This window comes from Myiozetetes cayanensis, unplaced genomic scaffold, assembly GCF_022539395.1.
Source record: "Myiozetetes cayanensis isolate MyiCay16 unplaced genomic scaffold, myiCay2020 scf3, whole genome shotgun sequence".
Lineage (NCBI taxonomy): Eukaryota > Metazoa > Chordata > Aves > Passeriformes > Tyrannidae > Myiozetetes > Myiozetetes cayanensis.
This window is the reverse complement of record NW_026087521.1, coordinates 53,272,123-53,290,391: the sequence shown is the minus strand read 5'-3', so window position 1 is coordinate 53,290,391 and position 18,269 is coordinate 53,272,123. Positions and strand designations below refer to the sequence as shown.

Here is an 18,269-nt window from a genome sequence, read left to right as displayed (position 1 = left end):
GTTCACTATGACACAAACAGAGATCCTAATTAGTCCCCAGTATAATTTCTTCATGGTATTGCTATTCATGAATAATGCAACCGTTCCAAATTCATGCTAAGGAAAACTCCTTACACTACACAACAGCACTCTGAAGGCTCACTCTCTCTGGGTACTACATACAGTCTTCTGTACATACAGTAGAAAAGAAACACAAGGGCACAGTGTTTGAATAGGTCATTGTCCCTGTTTAGGTCAGGACCTGGAGTTTATTCTATACCACTTCATGTCATTGCCACGGGTGGGGGAAAGGGACTCTCCCACTTCAGAGAAGAAGGGCGTGGTTTCCAGTCAAAAAACATGGAGGCATTGTTGGCCACTGTTCATTGTCTCGGGATCTGGGGTTTTTGCACACGAATTATTCTCTCTTTTGTATACCTTTGTTATTAGTAGTGTTACTGTTACTATAAATTTTCTTATCTCATTGCTGTTTCCAGTAAACTGTTCTTATCTCAGCCCATGATCTTTACCTTTTACACCTCCAATTCTCAACTCCATCCCTCCAGAGTGGAAAGAGAGAGGGGAAGAAGGGAGTGAGCAAGTGATGGGTGGTTTGGTAGAGTCTCGGTGGGGACACTAAATTGGGGAGCACCGTTCCTAAACCACGACAATTGTTAAGAAGTGCCAGTTTAAGATAATTATGGTGGTCTAAGTCATAAAAAAATAATTGCAAAACTCTTGGAAAATTCTGCAACCTTTAAGCTGTTCACTTTGATATAACTGGTAACATTTAGTCACTTTTTCTCATTATTGTCTAAATTCTTTCTGTAAGTCTTAATGCATATTTTTTTCTCTAGCATAGTTAAAATGGCCCATATATGCCATGTTTGTGAATAATCTGCTTTACAAGCTAGATCAGAGTTGCCTTCAGAGAACAAATAGTCCTAGAAGATACATAAGGAACAGAAAAAAATAGAGTTAGTAAAAGAAGAAAGAGAAACAAAATAGTGTGACATACTTTGCCATTTGTGTAATTCCCAGTTCAGCAGAAACAGCACACCTTGGATCTCTAGCTCTCAAGATCTGGATTTTTGTTCATGAGAGGAGAGTAAAGAATGGCATTTAGCTGGTACTGACAGCGATTCTTTTAAGTAAATTAAGCAAAATAACATCTACTCACTAAAGGTCTTTCATCAGAACGATCTTTATTCTTTCTCTAATTGAAGCCTGAAAATACACTAAATTATCCAAATTATTTTAATATAAAAATTACATGCCCGTGAGTCTGCATGCAGTACATAACTGATCACTCTGGTAAATGCCAGAGAAGTGGGAGCAACAGCCTCCATGTCCAGGGATACTTTACCAGCAAGTTGTCTTCCCTAACTGGATTCCATCACTGGGAAAAGCTGACTAAAACACACTTGTTGTACACAACCTAACTCAGCTTTCTCACAGCTGCTACCACTGTATACATTTTCATTAGAGTTAGCAGAAGTGTCATTTTTAAGAGAGAAGTCTGATATAGACATACAGCTTTAAATCAAGTTTCCCTGTTTCTGTGACTGAGAGAGGGGAAAACGGTGGCTCTTTCCCTGTTTGTGAACAAACTGTATAGTGATTATGTTCCCAAGTATTTAGGTATTTGTATTTTTAATAACACATTATGATCACAAAGCACAACTCTTATACTAAGTCATCACAAATACATTCAGCCAGACTTTGAGTGTTATACTGTACTTTAGGGAATTGTGAGATTCTTTTTTTTTATTATTTTATTTTATTATGCTATTTTTCCCCCCCAAAAAAATGATAAGGAAACTTGCCCAGGCTTCCCAGGTGAGTGCTGTCTCCTCCATAGTTGTAAGTTAAATAACTGTACAAGGGCAGGTCACTTGAGCCTCTTTGAAAGGGACAGAGACTTGGTCTTGTAGACTTGGCAGAAAGTAAATTTGGTACCAACATGAACGGAATGACAGTGACCAAGAGGGAATGACAAACAACTTAGAGTGCCTGTATCCTGTCAGATCAAGAGTCCATTGAGCCCAGTAGCTGGCATCTGATAGTGGCTGGTGGTAGGTGCTTACTAAAGAATATAAAACCTACAGCAATACTGCCCCCATATATACTCCCACCCTGCAGCAATTTGCACCAGATTTTGGAGTGATAGATGGTATTTTTTTTATTAATTACTTTTGGTGGATTTTTTGTTTGTGAATTAGGTTGGTTTTTGAAGCCCTGTAAACTTTTAGCAACATCTTGTTGCAAAGAATCATAGCTTCTTTACAACTCCTGTTTCTTTGGACCCAGCTATCTACCAGTTTAATTTGGGTCACATTTGTTCAGTGTGGTAAGACGGAATTTTGGTTGGTGAAACATTTTGCCTGGTAGCAATGTCCTTAAACACTTTAACTCTGGAAATATGCAACCTTCAATAATATATTAATTTTGTCACTACATTCACTGCATCTTCCTAGATATGCTTGGTAAAAAAAAAACCAACAAAACAAACAAAACACTTCAATCAAAATAATCCACAGCTAGCACATACTATCTTCATCCCCACTCCAAATAAAAGACAGCCTTGTTGCTCAGCTGACTTTACAAAAGCACCACTAAGGCCAGTGTCTTGCAACAGCCTGTAGGGTCAGATGGTTGGGTTGAGGAACCAGGCTGAGAAACAGCAAGCCTGGAGGCAGAAGGTGCTATTTGCATGCACCCTCACCCCTCTCAGAGATGGGCTAATATAATAAATGGGATCAAATAGAACCAAACCCACCACCACCCAGACTGCAGATTTCCTGTGCTGGGGAAGGAAACAGCCAGCAGCAAATAGAAGTCAGAAAACAGAAGAGCATGGAGGAAGTTGAAAAGGTAGTCTGTAGATTTTACCTCCCCAGAGCTGACATGCCAGGTTTTGCCATTAAAAGTATCTGGCATTTAGAATATACTGATTAAAATAGACAAAAATGTGAATTTTGTAATGAATGACTTCTTTGTAATGAATGACTTGACGGAAATGTGAGTATCCAAAAGTATTCATAATCTATTTACTTCAACACAGGCACTAACTTCCTGAAGATTGTATTAGTCAGGTGATAAATTAACTTCAAAATCTTAAAAAAGCAAACAAAGCAAAACTTCCAGGCCACAGTAAAATCATGAAGAGTGTTGTAAATCTGCATAAATCATAGTTGAATTATTCTGAATTGTGTCTGACCCTGATCTGAAAACCAATGCAATCTACATGATGAAAGAACTTAGAGCAGGAGGGACCTCTGTGAAGGAAAACCAGCCAAATTCATGTCCCCAGGCACGGGAAACAACCCTGGAAATTCTGATATGTGAATTAGATAACAATAAAGATTGTTATTTCCTCAGATTGGATAAATAACTTTTTAGACACAGTTGATAACTTGTTTTCACAGTTTTTTCATTATTTGTTTAGTGCTTTGCTGCTACTAAAAACAGCAGAAGTAGCAGGATATTGGTTTTTTAAATCATATGACCTTTATTTTAGCCTTTCATTTTGTTTCTAATCTGGAGGAAAATACTGTCACCATTTTAATGACGATCATATAACTAAGATTTTTTTTTGCAACACAAAGCCCAAAAAGAGGGGGTAAACAAACAATAACAATTTGCTGGCACAGGGTAGTTTTCTTGACAGACAGTTTTTCTTATTACCGGTTTTCACAGATTCACCTGTGTGAATTTTCATCTGCATGAATTTTCGTCTACTGTAAATATTTGCCACACCTTTTCCTGCATTCCTGAAACTTCAGTCACAATTCCAGCAGCACTGATCAGGACTAGTTCTAGGATAGTCCTCTCTTTTTCACATTGACTTTACCTCCCAATGTCTAAACTCTTGGCAGGGACATGTGTCTGATCCCCTTTCTCACTGTCTTGGGTTAACTGAATCACTGAGGAAGGAGGGGAATAGCAGGTTAACATTTAAATATGGGTATAACATTCATGCTCCTCTCTAGCATACTGTATGCCATTTTTGGAGATAATAATAATAAAAGAAAAATCTGAAGTGAGAGAAAGAGAAATTCCAAGTCACTAAAGAGAAGAAGAAGACAACTGTCACCTGTAATAGTTTCCTCAGAAGGAAAGCCAAAAGCATCTCCACCTTCAGAAAATCACTGCCTTTGCTCCATCCTATAAGGTAACCAGCAAACATTAACAGAAGAGCCTTATTTAAAGGAAAACAGTCTCTTCTGTTAATGTTTGCTGGATAACTTATAACTTCAACATTGAATTTAGCTTTTTCCTGGGTGATTCACAGGTTTCAATTATACTGATATTCCCCCCATAACAAGTCTGTACTATTTATATGAATGGTTGTCAAGGAAACCAGAAATCCAGCAAAGCTTGGTAAGTTTTCTAGACTCAAAAATTTCTGGTGCCTGAGTATTTTAAGAAATAATAATAACTCACACTAAGAAACAACTGTAAGGAGACAGGAATTTATACATTTCTGCTAAAATTATTTTTCTATTTCTGCTGGTCTTTGCTGCTGTTGTTCTTACTCATCACAGAAGCACTGGTGACTTTAATAGAATTCTGCCTCATCTTTCACTTTAAGAAACAGATGGTATCTTCCACACATACATGCAACAAGTTTTGATACAAATACCAGTGAGCAAAAAGGTTGAGATAGAAATGGATGATTATCTGAACCTCTGGTTCCTTGATAATGTAGAACAAATGCAGAAACCACGGAGTAAGCCACCATTGGAAAGGAAGATTAGATATTAAAAAGGCAGAACAAACAAAACCTCCCAAATCAGCATCAGCATACAGCAAAGGAGAATAACTGCAAATTAATTCTCCTCTCCATAGCAAAGTCCATAACACAGTCGGATTGTGCTTTTTTTCTTTCTTTCCAAATCTCTCACCAATACACACATGCACAAAAAGGGCAGACAAGTGGTAAAAACCCGACTTAAGGATGCTTTTTCAAAACAACTTTCTTAATAACAAAATTAACTGAGGGTGACAAGAGCTAATCCATGCTTCATGTTTGGAACCAACGTGCTTTATATGGATGAAACTGCAGACTGTTATATAAACTAAAATTGATGGGGATTTTTTTATTTCTGCCATTTAAGTAACAAGACATTCAGCCAAACCTCTTTTTCAGAAAAGAAATGGCCAAAAGATAATTCACTTACTGGGATCTTTGAAGATTATCTCTCGCCCTTTATGTATTTCGCTGGCTTTCCTCCCACCTTGCTTAGCCCCTTCAAACTCAAACAGTCAGTTTCTATTTGAGGCTATTCCTTATTGTCATTTGAGACATTCTAAATTTCCTCCACTGTTTCTTGCTATCTCCAAAATGCTGAATGCCCTCTTTATTTTTCTCTATTCATTTTTGCAAGATGAGACTGCAGAACAGAAGAGTGTGGCCAGTCTCAGTGCTGTTTCTTGTTCCTTTGGGGTCTTTGGCCTCACTTACAGCTGTTTGCAGTGTGGCGGTCAAGGGTGGAGGACCTACAAGAGTCAGACCATCCTGAGAGAGCTCAGTGAGAACCAGTCAGACATCAGCCTCCCAGTCCTACCTCTCTAGAAGAGGCAAAACCTCAAGCCTTCCCAAAAAGATAAGATAAAGCCTTTTTTTTTTTTTTTTTTTTTTTTTCCTTCCTGTCAGTGAATGAGTGAAAAGAGGCACACACTGGCTGGACTAGATAAAATGGCAGGAAGCCAGAGCTTTCTGCTAAACGATGACTGACAGGTAGATCCGACTAGAATTTGCCCAGTGTTGAAAAGTAACTCGTGGCTGTCCTTCTCACTTCATCTGTTTGGAAAGATAAGAAAGATCAATTGCCTGCTTTAATTGCTAGTGAACTCAATCAACAAGCTCTTTGTACTAATCCATCAGGGAAGATACAAATCCATGAAATTACTATCATTGTCAGCTTTTTAACTTTATTAACTATGCAAATACATGCACGTTAGCTGCAGCCATTATATGTTCTAGCAAATTTCCATGCAGCTCTTGGGATCAAAGTCCAGAGGCATCCAATCTGTATTTTGCATGGTGTCAGGATATTAAACAGGTGTCATCAAGACACACTGTTCAGAATAAAAAGAAACACCATATCCTGCATGAACACATTACGGTGTACAGAAAACAGCCTCAGCTCAGTGACAACAATTTATCTGAAGTGGGACTTTTTTTCCCTACAGGAAAATTTGTGCAAGAATCCTTTTTTTAAGGGTGATGAAAGAAGGTTGCAGAACAGTTATGTTGACTATTGCCAACCGAATAATGCCTGACAGGAGACTGAAGGTCTAAAATATCAGTTATCATATGCAAAAAAATGCCCAACCAAATCCCAAAAGTATTGAGGGAATAACTTCTCACCTGTTTAAGACTGAAAGATCTTGTCCTGTTTGTATCCATACAAAACCATATGTATTTCAGTGCAACAGCCAGAGTTGCACAAGAAAGAACCACAGAATATCTCAAGTTGGAAGAACCCATTAGGATCATCGAGTCCAACTCCCTGCTCCGTAGAGGACAACCTAAAACTAAACCATATGACTAAGAGGGTCATCCAGATGTTTCTTGAATTCTGTAAGGCTTGGTCTCATGACCTGAGTTCAAGAGCTTGGTGCTGTGACCCTGGGGAGCCTGCTTCAGTGACCAACTACCCTGCCAGTGAAGAACCTTTTCCTGATGTCCTAGGATGATTTGTGGAAACTATGTGGGGAACGCAGCTATCACATCTCTGACATCCTAATAGGAAGTCAAAACATAGCAAATACATACGAGAAAAAGGATTAATTCTTCTAATCCAAAGAAAATCTCTACCCACAATCCAGCATCTCACTGGTAAAATTAACTCTCTCCAGAGCCTAAGCTTTTACTTTTTCTGTTTTAAAAGTAAGAATGGTAAAACTTCAACAGCTGAAAATGCTGCACCAAAAAGAGGCCATTAGTGGGTGGAATACACATCCAGCTAGTGGTATAAATGCTATATCCCATAAAGAACTATTAGTTCTCTTATTTTCCAAAAAGCAAAGAATTTGCAGAAAAACAAATCATCCTCCATCCTGCAGGGTTGGAGGCCAGGTGAATGAAATTTCTTATATCGCAATTATTTCTTCAAGAGAACAAAAATTACATGAAGCAGTGTTTTTTTCTCTGATGGTAAGTATTACAATAGATCAAAACTCCTGGGGACTAAAAAGACCCAGGAATACATCTGGAATAAAAAGGATAATAAAGGATAAAATGTATTACAATTATGAACAAGCAAAACTAACAATAAACTAGTATAAGAAGCAGTAAATGTGACTGGAGGGGGGGGAAAGTGTTCTTTGTTACTAGAAAGAGCTAAGATGTCTCTCAAACAATGCAGCACTAACTAGAGAAACAAATGGAATAAAATAAAGACATTATTTGGTAAGCAGGGCTCCTTCAAAGAAAGAAATACTGAAATTTAAGATTATGACACCTCTCTATCTTATTGCCTGGTTTCTGGTTAAATATTGTCAAATACTTCAAAAAACAGTGAATTTGCATGAGCAGTGTTTAAAGGAAGTGTCCATGTATCAGGCATGTATCTCTTACACTTCTTGAAACATCTGATGTAAGGGCTAAGACCATCAGTGTCACCCTAATTCCAGGTGAACACAGATCCTAAATGCCTGACTAAAACAATACAGATGGAGCTAATTTATAGGCTTTCATCTGTGTCAGCTAAAAACTGTGGAATCCACTCAGCTGTGAAAGCAGTCAAACCTGAAATAATGGAGGAGTATTTGGAAAAATTATCAGTGATCAAAACACTACTCAGTGTTCATCTTTGTTTCTGAAAGGGTGAGACCTAGACACCATCAACTTAAGCTCAAAGAATGAAACTTTTGCAGGATTAAGTCCGTTTGATCTGCAAAGTGGTATCTCCACTAAGAGAAATGAAATTTCACAATTTAGAAATTTCAATGTTCTCACATCAAATTGACCTCAAAAAGAGGTACCACCAGTGGCATGCCATTAATAATGTTATCATGTATCTCCCCTTTGAAGCAAGTACTCAAAGTCTGAATCAGCCTGAACACCCTTACCCAGACTGAGATGGTTTCAGAAGATCTCAGGGAAAAGTGACTTCAGTGTGTTCTTGTGCTATGTCAGGCACACAGCGTGGCTTGTCGTTTCCTCCCAGTGCTAAGAAAAAGTGTCATACAAGAAGGCGGGCCCAGATAAGACGAACATCATTTTTCACCACGAGATTGACTATTTCAGCCCTAGTTCTTCAGAATACTTTGCGCCTACCCTGCCTGCTGAACTGCTCCATGGGAAGTAGCTCACATCTGAACTGCAGTGTAACACTTCCCCGAATCTCAGTTATTTCTCAGAAACAAGCCACCACCAAGTACTTTACAAATTATGAATTCTAATTATTTCAGCTCCCCGGTGGTGAATTAAGAATATTCTTGGAGTCCTTTCAGCCTGCTATCTTTTCTCAGCTTATCAATCAGACATAGAAATACATATAGGTCAGTTCTTTGTAAATCTAAAAGCAAGAATCACTAAATGTTCTGCTAAGATTCTCACATCAATACTGAGCCTGACTAGGAGTGCCCCGAACAGTCACTGCTATTCTTCTATCAGCAATCGAATGCCCTTTGACTGGGAGGTGTCCTTGGGAGCAAGTGAAAAACCATTAAGATCTAAGACCATCTAAGATCTAGTCATTATATGTCTTCCCACCTTTTTATCTGCTAGTCCCAAGAAAACAAATAGTGCTGGAGCACAGGATGACCATAAACACTATTCAGCAAGTACAAGGGATATACAACCCACACCCCTCATGCAGATCGAAGTGTTAAAACAATTTCTGTATGTCCAAGATTAGGACAGCGAAGTGTTTTCGCTTCTCATGGATGGATGATAACGTTCTAAAAAAATGGCTATATTCACGTAACGGGGATGCATAGCACAAACAACAGTTGCAGCAGTTGGTTTGAAACATCTTTTTTGCTTTTTTTTCCAGAGCACCTTTTTTAATTTTTGTCAAACTGAATAATTTTTGCAAAATCTCATGTGCAGTTATTCATCCTTTTCTCATTCTCTGCTAAAATTGCCTTCCCTGGAGGTGCAGCACATGTTGCTGCAATGAGCAATGTTTAAGAAGCTGAATGCCAAACAGAAATCCTTGCTATCGAAATGTCACAGTCAGCTACTATGATACAAATGTGGGTGATGTAAGTGGAAGCGAGTTGGCTCCTTATTTGTCACTTCACATATGTTACAAAGAGCATCTACGCTGGCTTCCTGGTGGAGGTGGTACAGAACAACTCTACTGCTTTTCCCTAGAAGCAAGAAAAAGGTGGAGCTACAGAGAAGCCTGCAACAATTGGAAATAAGTTATAAAACTAACCAAGAATTCCAGTGTTTTTTCAAAGCACCAGCAACAGCAGGAAAGTATAAGGGGTTTACAAAGGCAGGCATGAGGCTTTCTTTTGGCATGGCAGAAGCACTGCACAACACAGCAGGCAGACTGAGACCCTTGAAAAAGGCCCAGGAAGTACTGTTCCTTCTTGCATTACATCAGGTTTCATCCCACTATACCAAACTCTTACAGTTCCAAATTTCAAATTAACTGACAGCATTTGTTAATCCAAGGAGAAATTACATAAAATTCTGCAAAAAGCTATTCCACATTTGGTATCTTGCCTCCCTCCACAAATAAAGTTAGAGAGCTAGATGCCACCAAGCAGATGACAACTGCTGGAAGTCAGAAATGGCACTATGACCAATTTCTCACCAGCCCCACTGATTTTCACAGCATTCTTTCATGACTACTTGTTTAGAACAGGCAGAATTCTAAGACCCAGTTTGATTTTATGTAAAATTACTGTCTTCATATTCTAGGCCTGAATAATAACAGAAAACACATTTAAATAATATTCTGTTAATGTTGCATGGCTTTTCTTTTTTTTTTTTTTGTGCAGAAGAGGGACTGGGAGGGCAGAGGAAGTACGGCTTAGGCTACTCAGTCTGCATGGATAGATTCTGACCAGTTCACAAAGGTTCCACTGTGCTGGGGAGTTTGAATTGCTATCTGTTTCTTGGTAGATACTCATTTCCTCCCAAACAGTCTGAAGGAAAATATCTTGGCTTACAAAACCTGGTCTGTTAATGTCCAGTCATCTGTACTAAAAACTATGGATAAAAGACCCCGTTCTTAACATGGTATCATTGGGTCACAACCACAAGCATATTTTATCACCTGAAACTTCATGTCTCTGGTATTCAGTATGTTCATTATCAAATACACAAAATCTCACTTATAATGTGGAAATTCAAATCTAAAACTAAGTCATGCAATTTATGAAAATTTGTACAATGTTTTGATTATAGACTATGGTTTTCAAAATCTTAAATTTCTCCTTTAAAAAAAAAAAATTAAAGAGAAGGTAAAAGGGCAGGAAGAAACAGCAATCTATGCCTGTTATTTCACTGATGTGCAGTAGGTCAGCTTGCAGGAAGACCAATGAAATACAGGAGCATTGCAAACCCATCATAACTTGTAACAGTGTTTGATCAAAACCTCAGTCCTGTAGAAACACTTTACTGAATACTTACCACTGTGTAAATGAATGTAAACATAAACAGATGCTGTGTTTCTCATTCTGTATTGCATTAATAGCAATTAGATCTTGCATATGAAGTGGAAAAGAAAGGAAGGAAAGTAATGTACTTCTGCTTTATAACTTTGTGTGTTTGCCTTTGAGGCATACAGTGAACTACTTAACAGACAAATAAACACGCACTGCCCTTAAGCAATATATAATCTGCATGCAGGGCAACACAAATACAGTCTAACTATTACAATCTGTGATAGTAAGGGGTTAGTCACTATTACCCTGAAATAAATTGTTATGGATGGCTGCTACTGCAATATTCTGTGCAACTGCTTGCCCAGGAAGATGGTGGAATGCAGGAGAATACTGGTCAGTTTTATTATTCAAGGCTTTATCAACACTGCTATCGTTGTCACCCTCTGCAGTTGGTGTGAAAAACACTAAGCTAATAATCTGTTCATCAAATACACTCTCACATCTTCCCAACATCCAATCAGGTCCCTCTCTCCCATGTTCAGCAGGTGGTATCTGCCATTCTGTTGGAAGTATTTGCTTGACCATAGTTCCAAACTTGGTATATGGCAGTGCACAATACATACAGCCCCATCTATGCTATCATTCATTGGAAAAGCTTCTACTGGTAGCCAAAGATTTCATGGCATTTGAGATGCTTTTAGTGTAATTTGCTGTGAAGACATTTACACAGAATATTTTAAAACAGCTAACAGTATACTGACTTAGAATAATTCTTGTATGGACAATATGATGTGCCAGAAAGGACACTTGATTGCTGTCTGGATGGTAAAGAGAGTCTCTGTTGTAAGGGTCCTTGCAGGGTCATCTTAGTTGGATTGGGTGAGACTCCCTAAAACATGTTTTCTGTCTAAGTTTTGTAATCCAACTGGCCTGTGGTCCTACATGACCGCTGCAAGACATGCATAATGCATTGATATAGATTACCTTAACCTATATACAAAACATTTTCTAACTATTTCAAGCATGTCCTACGTGATCATTTCTACACATGTAGGTACTGTTTCTATTGATTGTCTTACCCTTATACAGTTGATTAACTTTGCTGCAGGAACTGTCTGTGAATATCTGGGACAACCAGATTCTTCACCCAGGATGTTAATCGACATGCTTAAGCATACAAATTGCTCTAGGTACAGCAGGGTCTGCCTGGGAGATCTCAAGAACTGTCTGAAATTCCCTCTAGGATAGCTCCTGTAAAAAGCTGTCAAATATTTCTTATGTAGATGGTCAGCAGTTCAATCAATCACCTAGTTTCAACTTGGTCTGCTGTCTCAAACCAGCCCTTTATCTCACCTATGCAGACGACAAGCCTGGGAGTTCCTGGACTGCTCTGGGAATTTAAGCACCCTGGGAGTGCACACAAGCACAGCTCTGAGACCCAGCTACACTATAATTATAAATAAAGAATTAAACTTCATTCTTCTGCTTAGATCTCACAGCCCTTGCCCATCTATCTGTCCAAATGATGTCAACCACTGACCTAGTGAACTGCTTTCACAGTTCAGATGAAGTGGCTAAGAAATTACTCATCTCATAACTAAATAAAGGCTTAAAGTTAGGTGATCTTTACACCATGCATTGTCCCAGCTTGGTTTTGCTCTCTGGATATGAGCACTGTTTTTGACTGACTGTGCAGACAACATTTCTGATATGAAATCACCTAATGCAGCACTGGGAGTCAGATTTGTGGACTACTGTTTCCAGAAACAGTAAAAGCTGGAATATTGTCCACATATGCAGCAAAGTATGGAGCTTTTCACACTTCATTTTCAGGTCAAATGCTCATCCACTACAAAAACCCATTCACCATCCCTTTTAAGTTCATAAATAAACAAATGTGGCACATTTGTGGGCTAAACTATTTAAAGGAGATGGCTTTTCTGCTTTATCAGTGATGAAGAGACTATGTTTATCTAGGCCATCAAGATTTACTCACAGCAGAGCAGGCAACTGCTCATTCTCCCTTCTGCTTTCTTCAGCCCATGTCATGTTGTCATCAGTCTGTCAGGCAACATCTGGGAAAGCAAACTCACCTCATCTGTATTCCACCCATCACACATACAGTACTGCTTTACCAGCTGTTGCTTCTGCTCTGGGACAGTGCGGATCACGAACGGGTTTAATGCTTATACCTCCTTGAGAGTGAAATGGCATGAGATTCCATATGAAATAATGAAGTGTAGAAGCTAGTGCTCATGCTGCACATCTTCAACAGTTTGTTCTAGAGTTCCTTTAGGTAAGACTTAACTGAAAAAATCACAGTATCCTGCAGCCTGATATGAGCAAGTCACAGCTATAATGTGTCTTCTAGATCAATGTTTCACAGGTATGGTTTTTTGTTTTAATGTTCAAAGAAGACACTTTTCAGTTTCCAGTTATTTTTTGGGATTCATTGCTGTAATACATACATCTACTGCATTAGGATCCAGGGTGAATAACATGACTGAAGTGATCACATAAAGTGAATCTACCTTGCCAAGTAACCTTTTAGTTTATAGTCACAGCCATATGTGACCACATAAATTTGGAAGAGTTATGTGTGGGCCATACTGAGTAGAACAAGAATGAAGTCTGTAGCTATGGAATAGCTCAATTACTGGCACCATTATCAGCTGCCCACACTTCAAGGATGCTTAATGCTGACTACTAACTGCATGTAGCAAGTTTAGTTAATGGGAGAGAGTTCACAATCTGAACAGCTTGTAAGTTGAGGGAGAGTTTTTAAACGCCTATCTATCTCCCTTGTGGTTATAGGCAAGGAGACAGGCCAAGTTATGTTGGTGGAGGTTAATGATCATCTTAGCAGAACTGGCTGTTAAAATTCTCGAACTAACTGGTTTAAAGAAATATATCCAGCAAGCTCCCATCTCAATTGTGTCTGACCCTTTTCCTGGAGATGTTGTTATCTTGGCTCAGCTCCACAGTTAAGTGTCTCCCCCTTCTGGCCTATCCCTTATCACGTGCCTCAAATGAAGATACACCTTTCCCCAGCTATTCTTTCCCGTGCTCCATCCCTCTTCCAAGCAGGCTGTGGTTAGTTCAGCAGCACCCGCTTTTAGAGAGAGAATGAACACAGGCTCTTTGTGGTGCAACATGAACGCAAACAGCTGTGTCACCTTGCAAAAGGAAAAATAAGACTTCACTAAATTTTAAAAGGAACATCTGACATGCTTAAATCACAGCAGCAAAGTAGATATCTTGGTTTGCTGGCCCTAGAAATTCTGATATAATCAGTGGTACCTTTTCTTCCCTTTCTTGCAATGAAGCGCCCTGTTTTCCTCCAAAACCTGAGAGAAAACAGCAGCCACAGCCGAGTCTAATTTTCTACACCTTCCTTCAGGACACTGGTTGCTCTAAGCTAAACAGCATGCATTTTTAAAAACTGCAGGATATTTTAAGAAACATTGCCAAATATTTTAGTCTCCAAATTCTGCCTTTTAAAAAACTAATACACTAGTGGAAACTGTTGCCCGAAATCTAAATAGCTACTTGAAACCAAAAAAGCATCCATACTATTTATGGAGGATCTAATATTAGGTGTTCCCTTCCACTGTTTGAGTGGGAACAGGAGTAGAAGCAGGATTTTTCCCAGGACTCAAGGGCTTAAGCTAACATGCCAGCTCCTGGTGCACTAGAAGGAAGAGGCTGGAAGCTCATACATATCCAATGGGAAAAAAAACAAACATGAAATAAAATGTTTTCTGTAGCAACTACAATGTGTTCCAAAACAACTGAACATTGGTGAAAGAAAGCTAAGCAGAAAATTCTCATGCTGTTGTTCAGTCTAAATCCTTTTAAAAGTCAGGAAATGGTATTGATTACATGTTTAAAAAAGAACTATGGAGAGTCATTCAAACTGAAACATATACCGTAACAGTGGATTCATAGATAACTTTAGAGAAAGACAGACTTTCTAGTAAACATTCAAGCATCAGTTCTATGTTTTCTTAACACCAGGCAGCATAATATAGCTCCCAAGAGTGCAGGTGAAATACATGAACCCAAACCAATCATTAAATCCTCTCTAGAGGCTATGTAGGAAACAAATGAGACGAGCTCCTACAGCTGTCTGTAAACAGCTCCTCCGTCTTCTTTGCTAAAACTTGCAGAATGATCTGGATATGAGCCAGCATCATACCTGGCTTTTTAAAACTCCATTTATATTTACAACTCTTTGCTCTCCTTTGGCAATATCTGTCACATTCACCTATGCTGATCACTGCATACTGTGCTTTTTGGCTACTGAAATAAGGGAAATTGCCTGGTGTACAGCATGAGCTCTGAACAAGAGTGGCAAACCTGGAAAGATGTGTATATGCATCAATACCTCTATCCAGTGTGAAAGTGGTCCTCATGCAAGGTTACATGCAAGACAGCCAAGTGTTGATTTAGGTCACCATTTATATAAAAATTAAGGTTGAGTGAAGACAGAAGGATAAAACAAGAGTTTGCTCTGTAGCCTCCTATCTGCACGGTGCTTCGCCTGTAAATCAGCAAGTTGGGGATAACTGAAGTAAGCTCTCTTGGTTATTATTTACTGAACTAGATTGGACCGTACCCAAATGACCAGAAGGAAAACACTGAGAGGTCTGTCTTCCCCAGCTGAGAGGCTAATTAAAAGCCCTACAATTTGCAGAAAAGCACACGTAACATAGACATGTACAAGATTTATAAGAACAAACCTCCTCCTTGCTATGAAGCTATGAAGAACAGAAGGGAGAGCTCTGGCTAATTAGGTTAATATCAGCTTATGGCTTCATGTAGAAGAACCAATAAAAAAATAAAACCAGTTAGAAATAAAGTATTTTTCTCAAGGATCATTTTTCCCCTTTTCCATCTCTTTCAAAACCCTTTTGTATTCAAGATTCTACAATATGGAGTTTACCCCTTAATTAGTACAGCAATTTGCTAATTCTTGTTTTTTCCTCCTTTCAGGGTGCTGTTCAGAACAGTCTGGTAAGTCGTACAAATTATTGCCACCAACTCGAAATGCTAAAATCTGAATTTTTCATTCTACCTCCACAGCTAAAAACCACGCAGCTCAAAATCAATGCTGTGCCTCCGTGTTCTAATTTAAACTTTGTAACTATTAAACGATAATTACTTTATGTTTTGAGTAAGTGATTTTTGGCCCCCCTTGGAACTCTTTTCCTATTCCTTTTGAAAGGGCATCCGGACAAAAAAAGGTAGCTATTTCAAACTGTAGTATTAATACCTTGTATAGATTGTACATACGAGTATATGCACTTACGGTGTTACACATCCACGCTTAAGGAATGCAAGGCAGTTGAGTGTTTTCAGTAAAGATTTGGGCTTATTGAATAAGATACTTAAGATTCCACCATTACTACTGGTAAGAAGTCTCCTTAGCAAAACAGAATGCGATTAGACAGCAAGAATCCTCTTGACAGCAGGTAAAATTCTAAGTTGCTAAACAACATGTTCCATTAGCAGAGAAACTGCACTGATTTTAGCCACTTAGTATCTTCTAGTTAAGCGTAACTGAGGTTACAGTCATGTGAGTTGGAATTAGTCGCAGTCAGGGAGAGTTTTTTAGCCAATTGCTCCCCTGCAAGTCACCAGCCAAAAAGAGATGAATAAAAAAGGGATGACATGAAATCAGAACTATATGACTAACACCTGTGTACGTCTGTCTTTACCTTGAGCTCATCTGCATCATAGAAGTCGATGCGCACAGCAGGGACCATCCATGTCTGGAACAGAGTTGCCAGGATCTGTTTGGCAATTGCATCTGCGATGAGGTGAAAGTGGAGTGGGTTTCGCCTAATATGAGAAGGGAGAGAAAAGCATTAGTTCAAAGGTTCCTAATTCCTGTTGTTAAAGGACAACATCAGAATGTACAAAACTTTATCTGTGTTTAAGATGTCAAGTTTAAAGCGCACAGTATTTTCAGGGGAGTCCTGCTCTGTGGCCAAGATGCTGAGACGCAATTTGAACGCGTATGACAATAACAGAAATAATCAGTTTCTGGATGGTTGTAAACAAATACAGATCCTTTGACTTCAGTGGAACGTGATGATTTATAACAGCTAAGGATCTTGTTCCTTCTATTGGCTCCTTAAAAGAAGGCTCAGTTTTTCTCCCTTTGGGGACTTGAGCTGTGAAAGTTGTTGCTGTCAGTGTCTACATCAATCTGGCAACTTATCTTTGTGGTAAGAAGTCCGTGGAGAAGTGGAGGTGCAAGAGAAGGTTAAAAAATAATAATTTGAATCAGGTGATATTCCAGGACCACTGAGTTTACACAGATCTTTTCTAAAAAGCAAACTTGGGGAATCAACAGCTATCCTACAGAAACCCAATGTTAGATGTTTCAGGTGAGTGCCTTCCAGCTATTCACTGGTGTAGTGAATAGAATGGAGACTGCACATCTTCCCACATCCTTTTCCTAAGAGGGAGGGATGGTTAAAGGCAGGAAGAAAGAAAACATTTTGTTCAAAACACCACAATTGAGTTCACCTTGGTAGTTACAGGACTTGAGCTAATTGAAAAGTTTCAAAACAAGATGAGTGAAGCCAGTATCAGCAAGATTGGCACCTTTTGACAAAGTATATGGATTTTTCTATAGTAATGTCAACTTGGGACATTACAAATACCTTGTTTAAAGCCCTTAACTTCGCTCCCTCTTTGAGGGACAGTAAACAGTAAAATTTGATCTTAACTTCTGTGGTAGGAATACAAAAACCTGTCAGTGGAATTTAGTCAAGAATCTGTAGTCTTCTACATTTATCCCTAGCTTAGCAACTTTTCCTGTTAGCAGAGAAGCACAGAGTTTGAAAAAGCCACTAAGAAGACAGAACAGATGGTTTGTTTAGACTTTAGCATTGGCCCAACCTTTCTTTCACCTCAAGGGTGGAAGAGTGGTCTCTCATTTCTCTGAAATTTATAAAGCTAAATGTACTTGTTAACTGATACGTTTCATCTAAAAAGATGTTTTAGATGTTGATTAAAGTGAAAGATGACTGATGCTACTATATTCTTCAGTAAGAACAAGAAGTGAGGAAACCTATGTTAGTTCAAGCCAATGTACTTCCATTACATGTTTGGGCTTAACCCAAAAGATGATGGTTATTTTCTCTCCATTTCCTACATTAATGAACAATATGTGCCTTCCTCTTTAATGTTTCTCTTCTTTCTTTGATGAGTAATACTGCTTCCCACTGAACAAAGTCCACAAGAAAATGTAAAAATACATATAATGGTTCACAGTATCATAACAGACCTCTCAGCAGAAACAGCAGATTGTTGTGATAAGCAATGTATGGTTGGATTTTGCAGTGTTAGAAATGCTGCACCTAAGATCCAACCCAACACCCAGGGTTGCCAGTGAAGCTGCTGTATTGGCTTCAAGGGCACTGTGGATCACATTATGAGCTTACAGAAAAAGCAGAAAAGGGCTGGAAGCCTTATATATGAGATAATCATGATGGCAGAATAAACCCACAGCTGATCTGCATTTAACAATATCCAAAACACTAAGCCACGACATGCTTTCCAGAAAGACAAAGGTCTTTCAATCTCCAGCTTGCCCTGGAGGGAGGAGGGGAGAGGGAAGGGAGTAAGTTGCCAGCTGCTGAGTGTCCCATTACCAAGCTGAAGGGATCACAGCAATTACATCTGCTTCACTAGCC

The 18,269-nt window shown here is 38.9% G+C and overlaps 1 protein-coding gene across 1 annotated transcript in view; it reads right to left on the bottom strand.

Moving 5' to 3' along the window:
• The window catches only part of LARGE1 (LARGE xylosyl- and glucuronyltransferase 1), a 281,360-nt gene that overhangs the window by 112,954 nt on the left and 150,137 nt on the right, over window positions 1-18,269 (bottom strand). Inside the window, 1 exon segment of the mRNA XM_050323702.1 lies at window positions 16,281-16,404. Coding sequence (XP_050179659.1) covers window positions 16,281-16,404 — 124 coding nt within the window.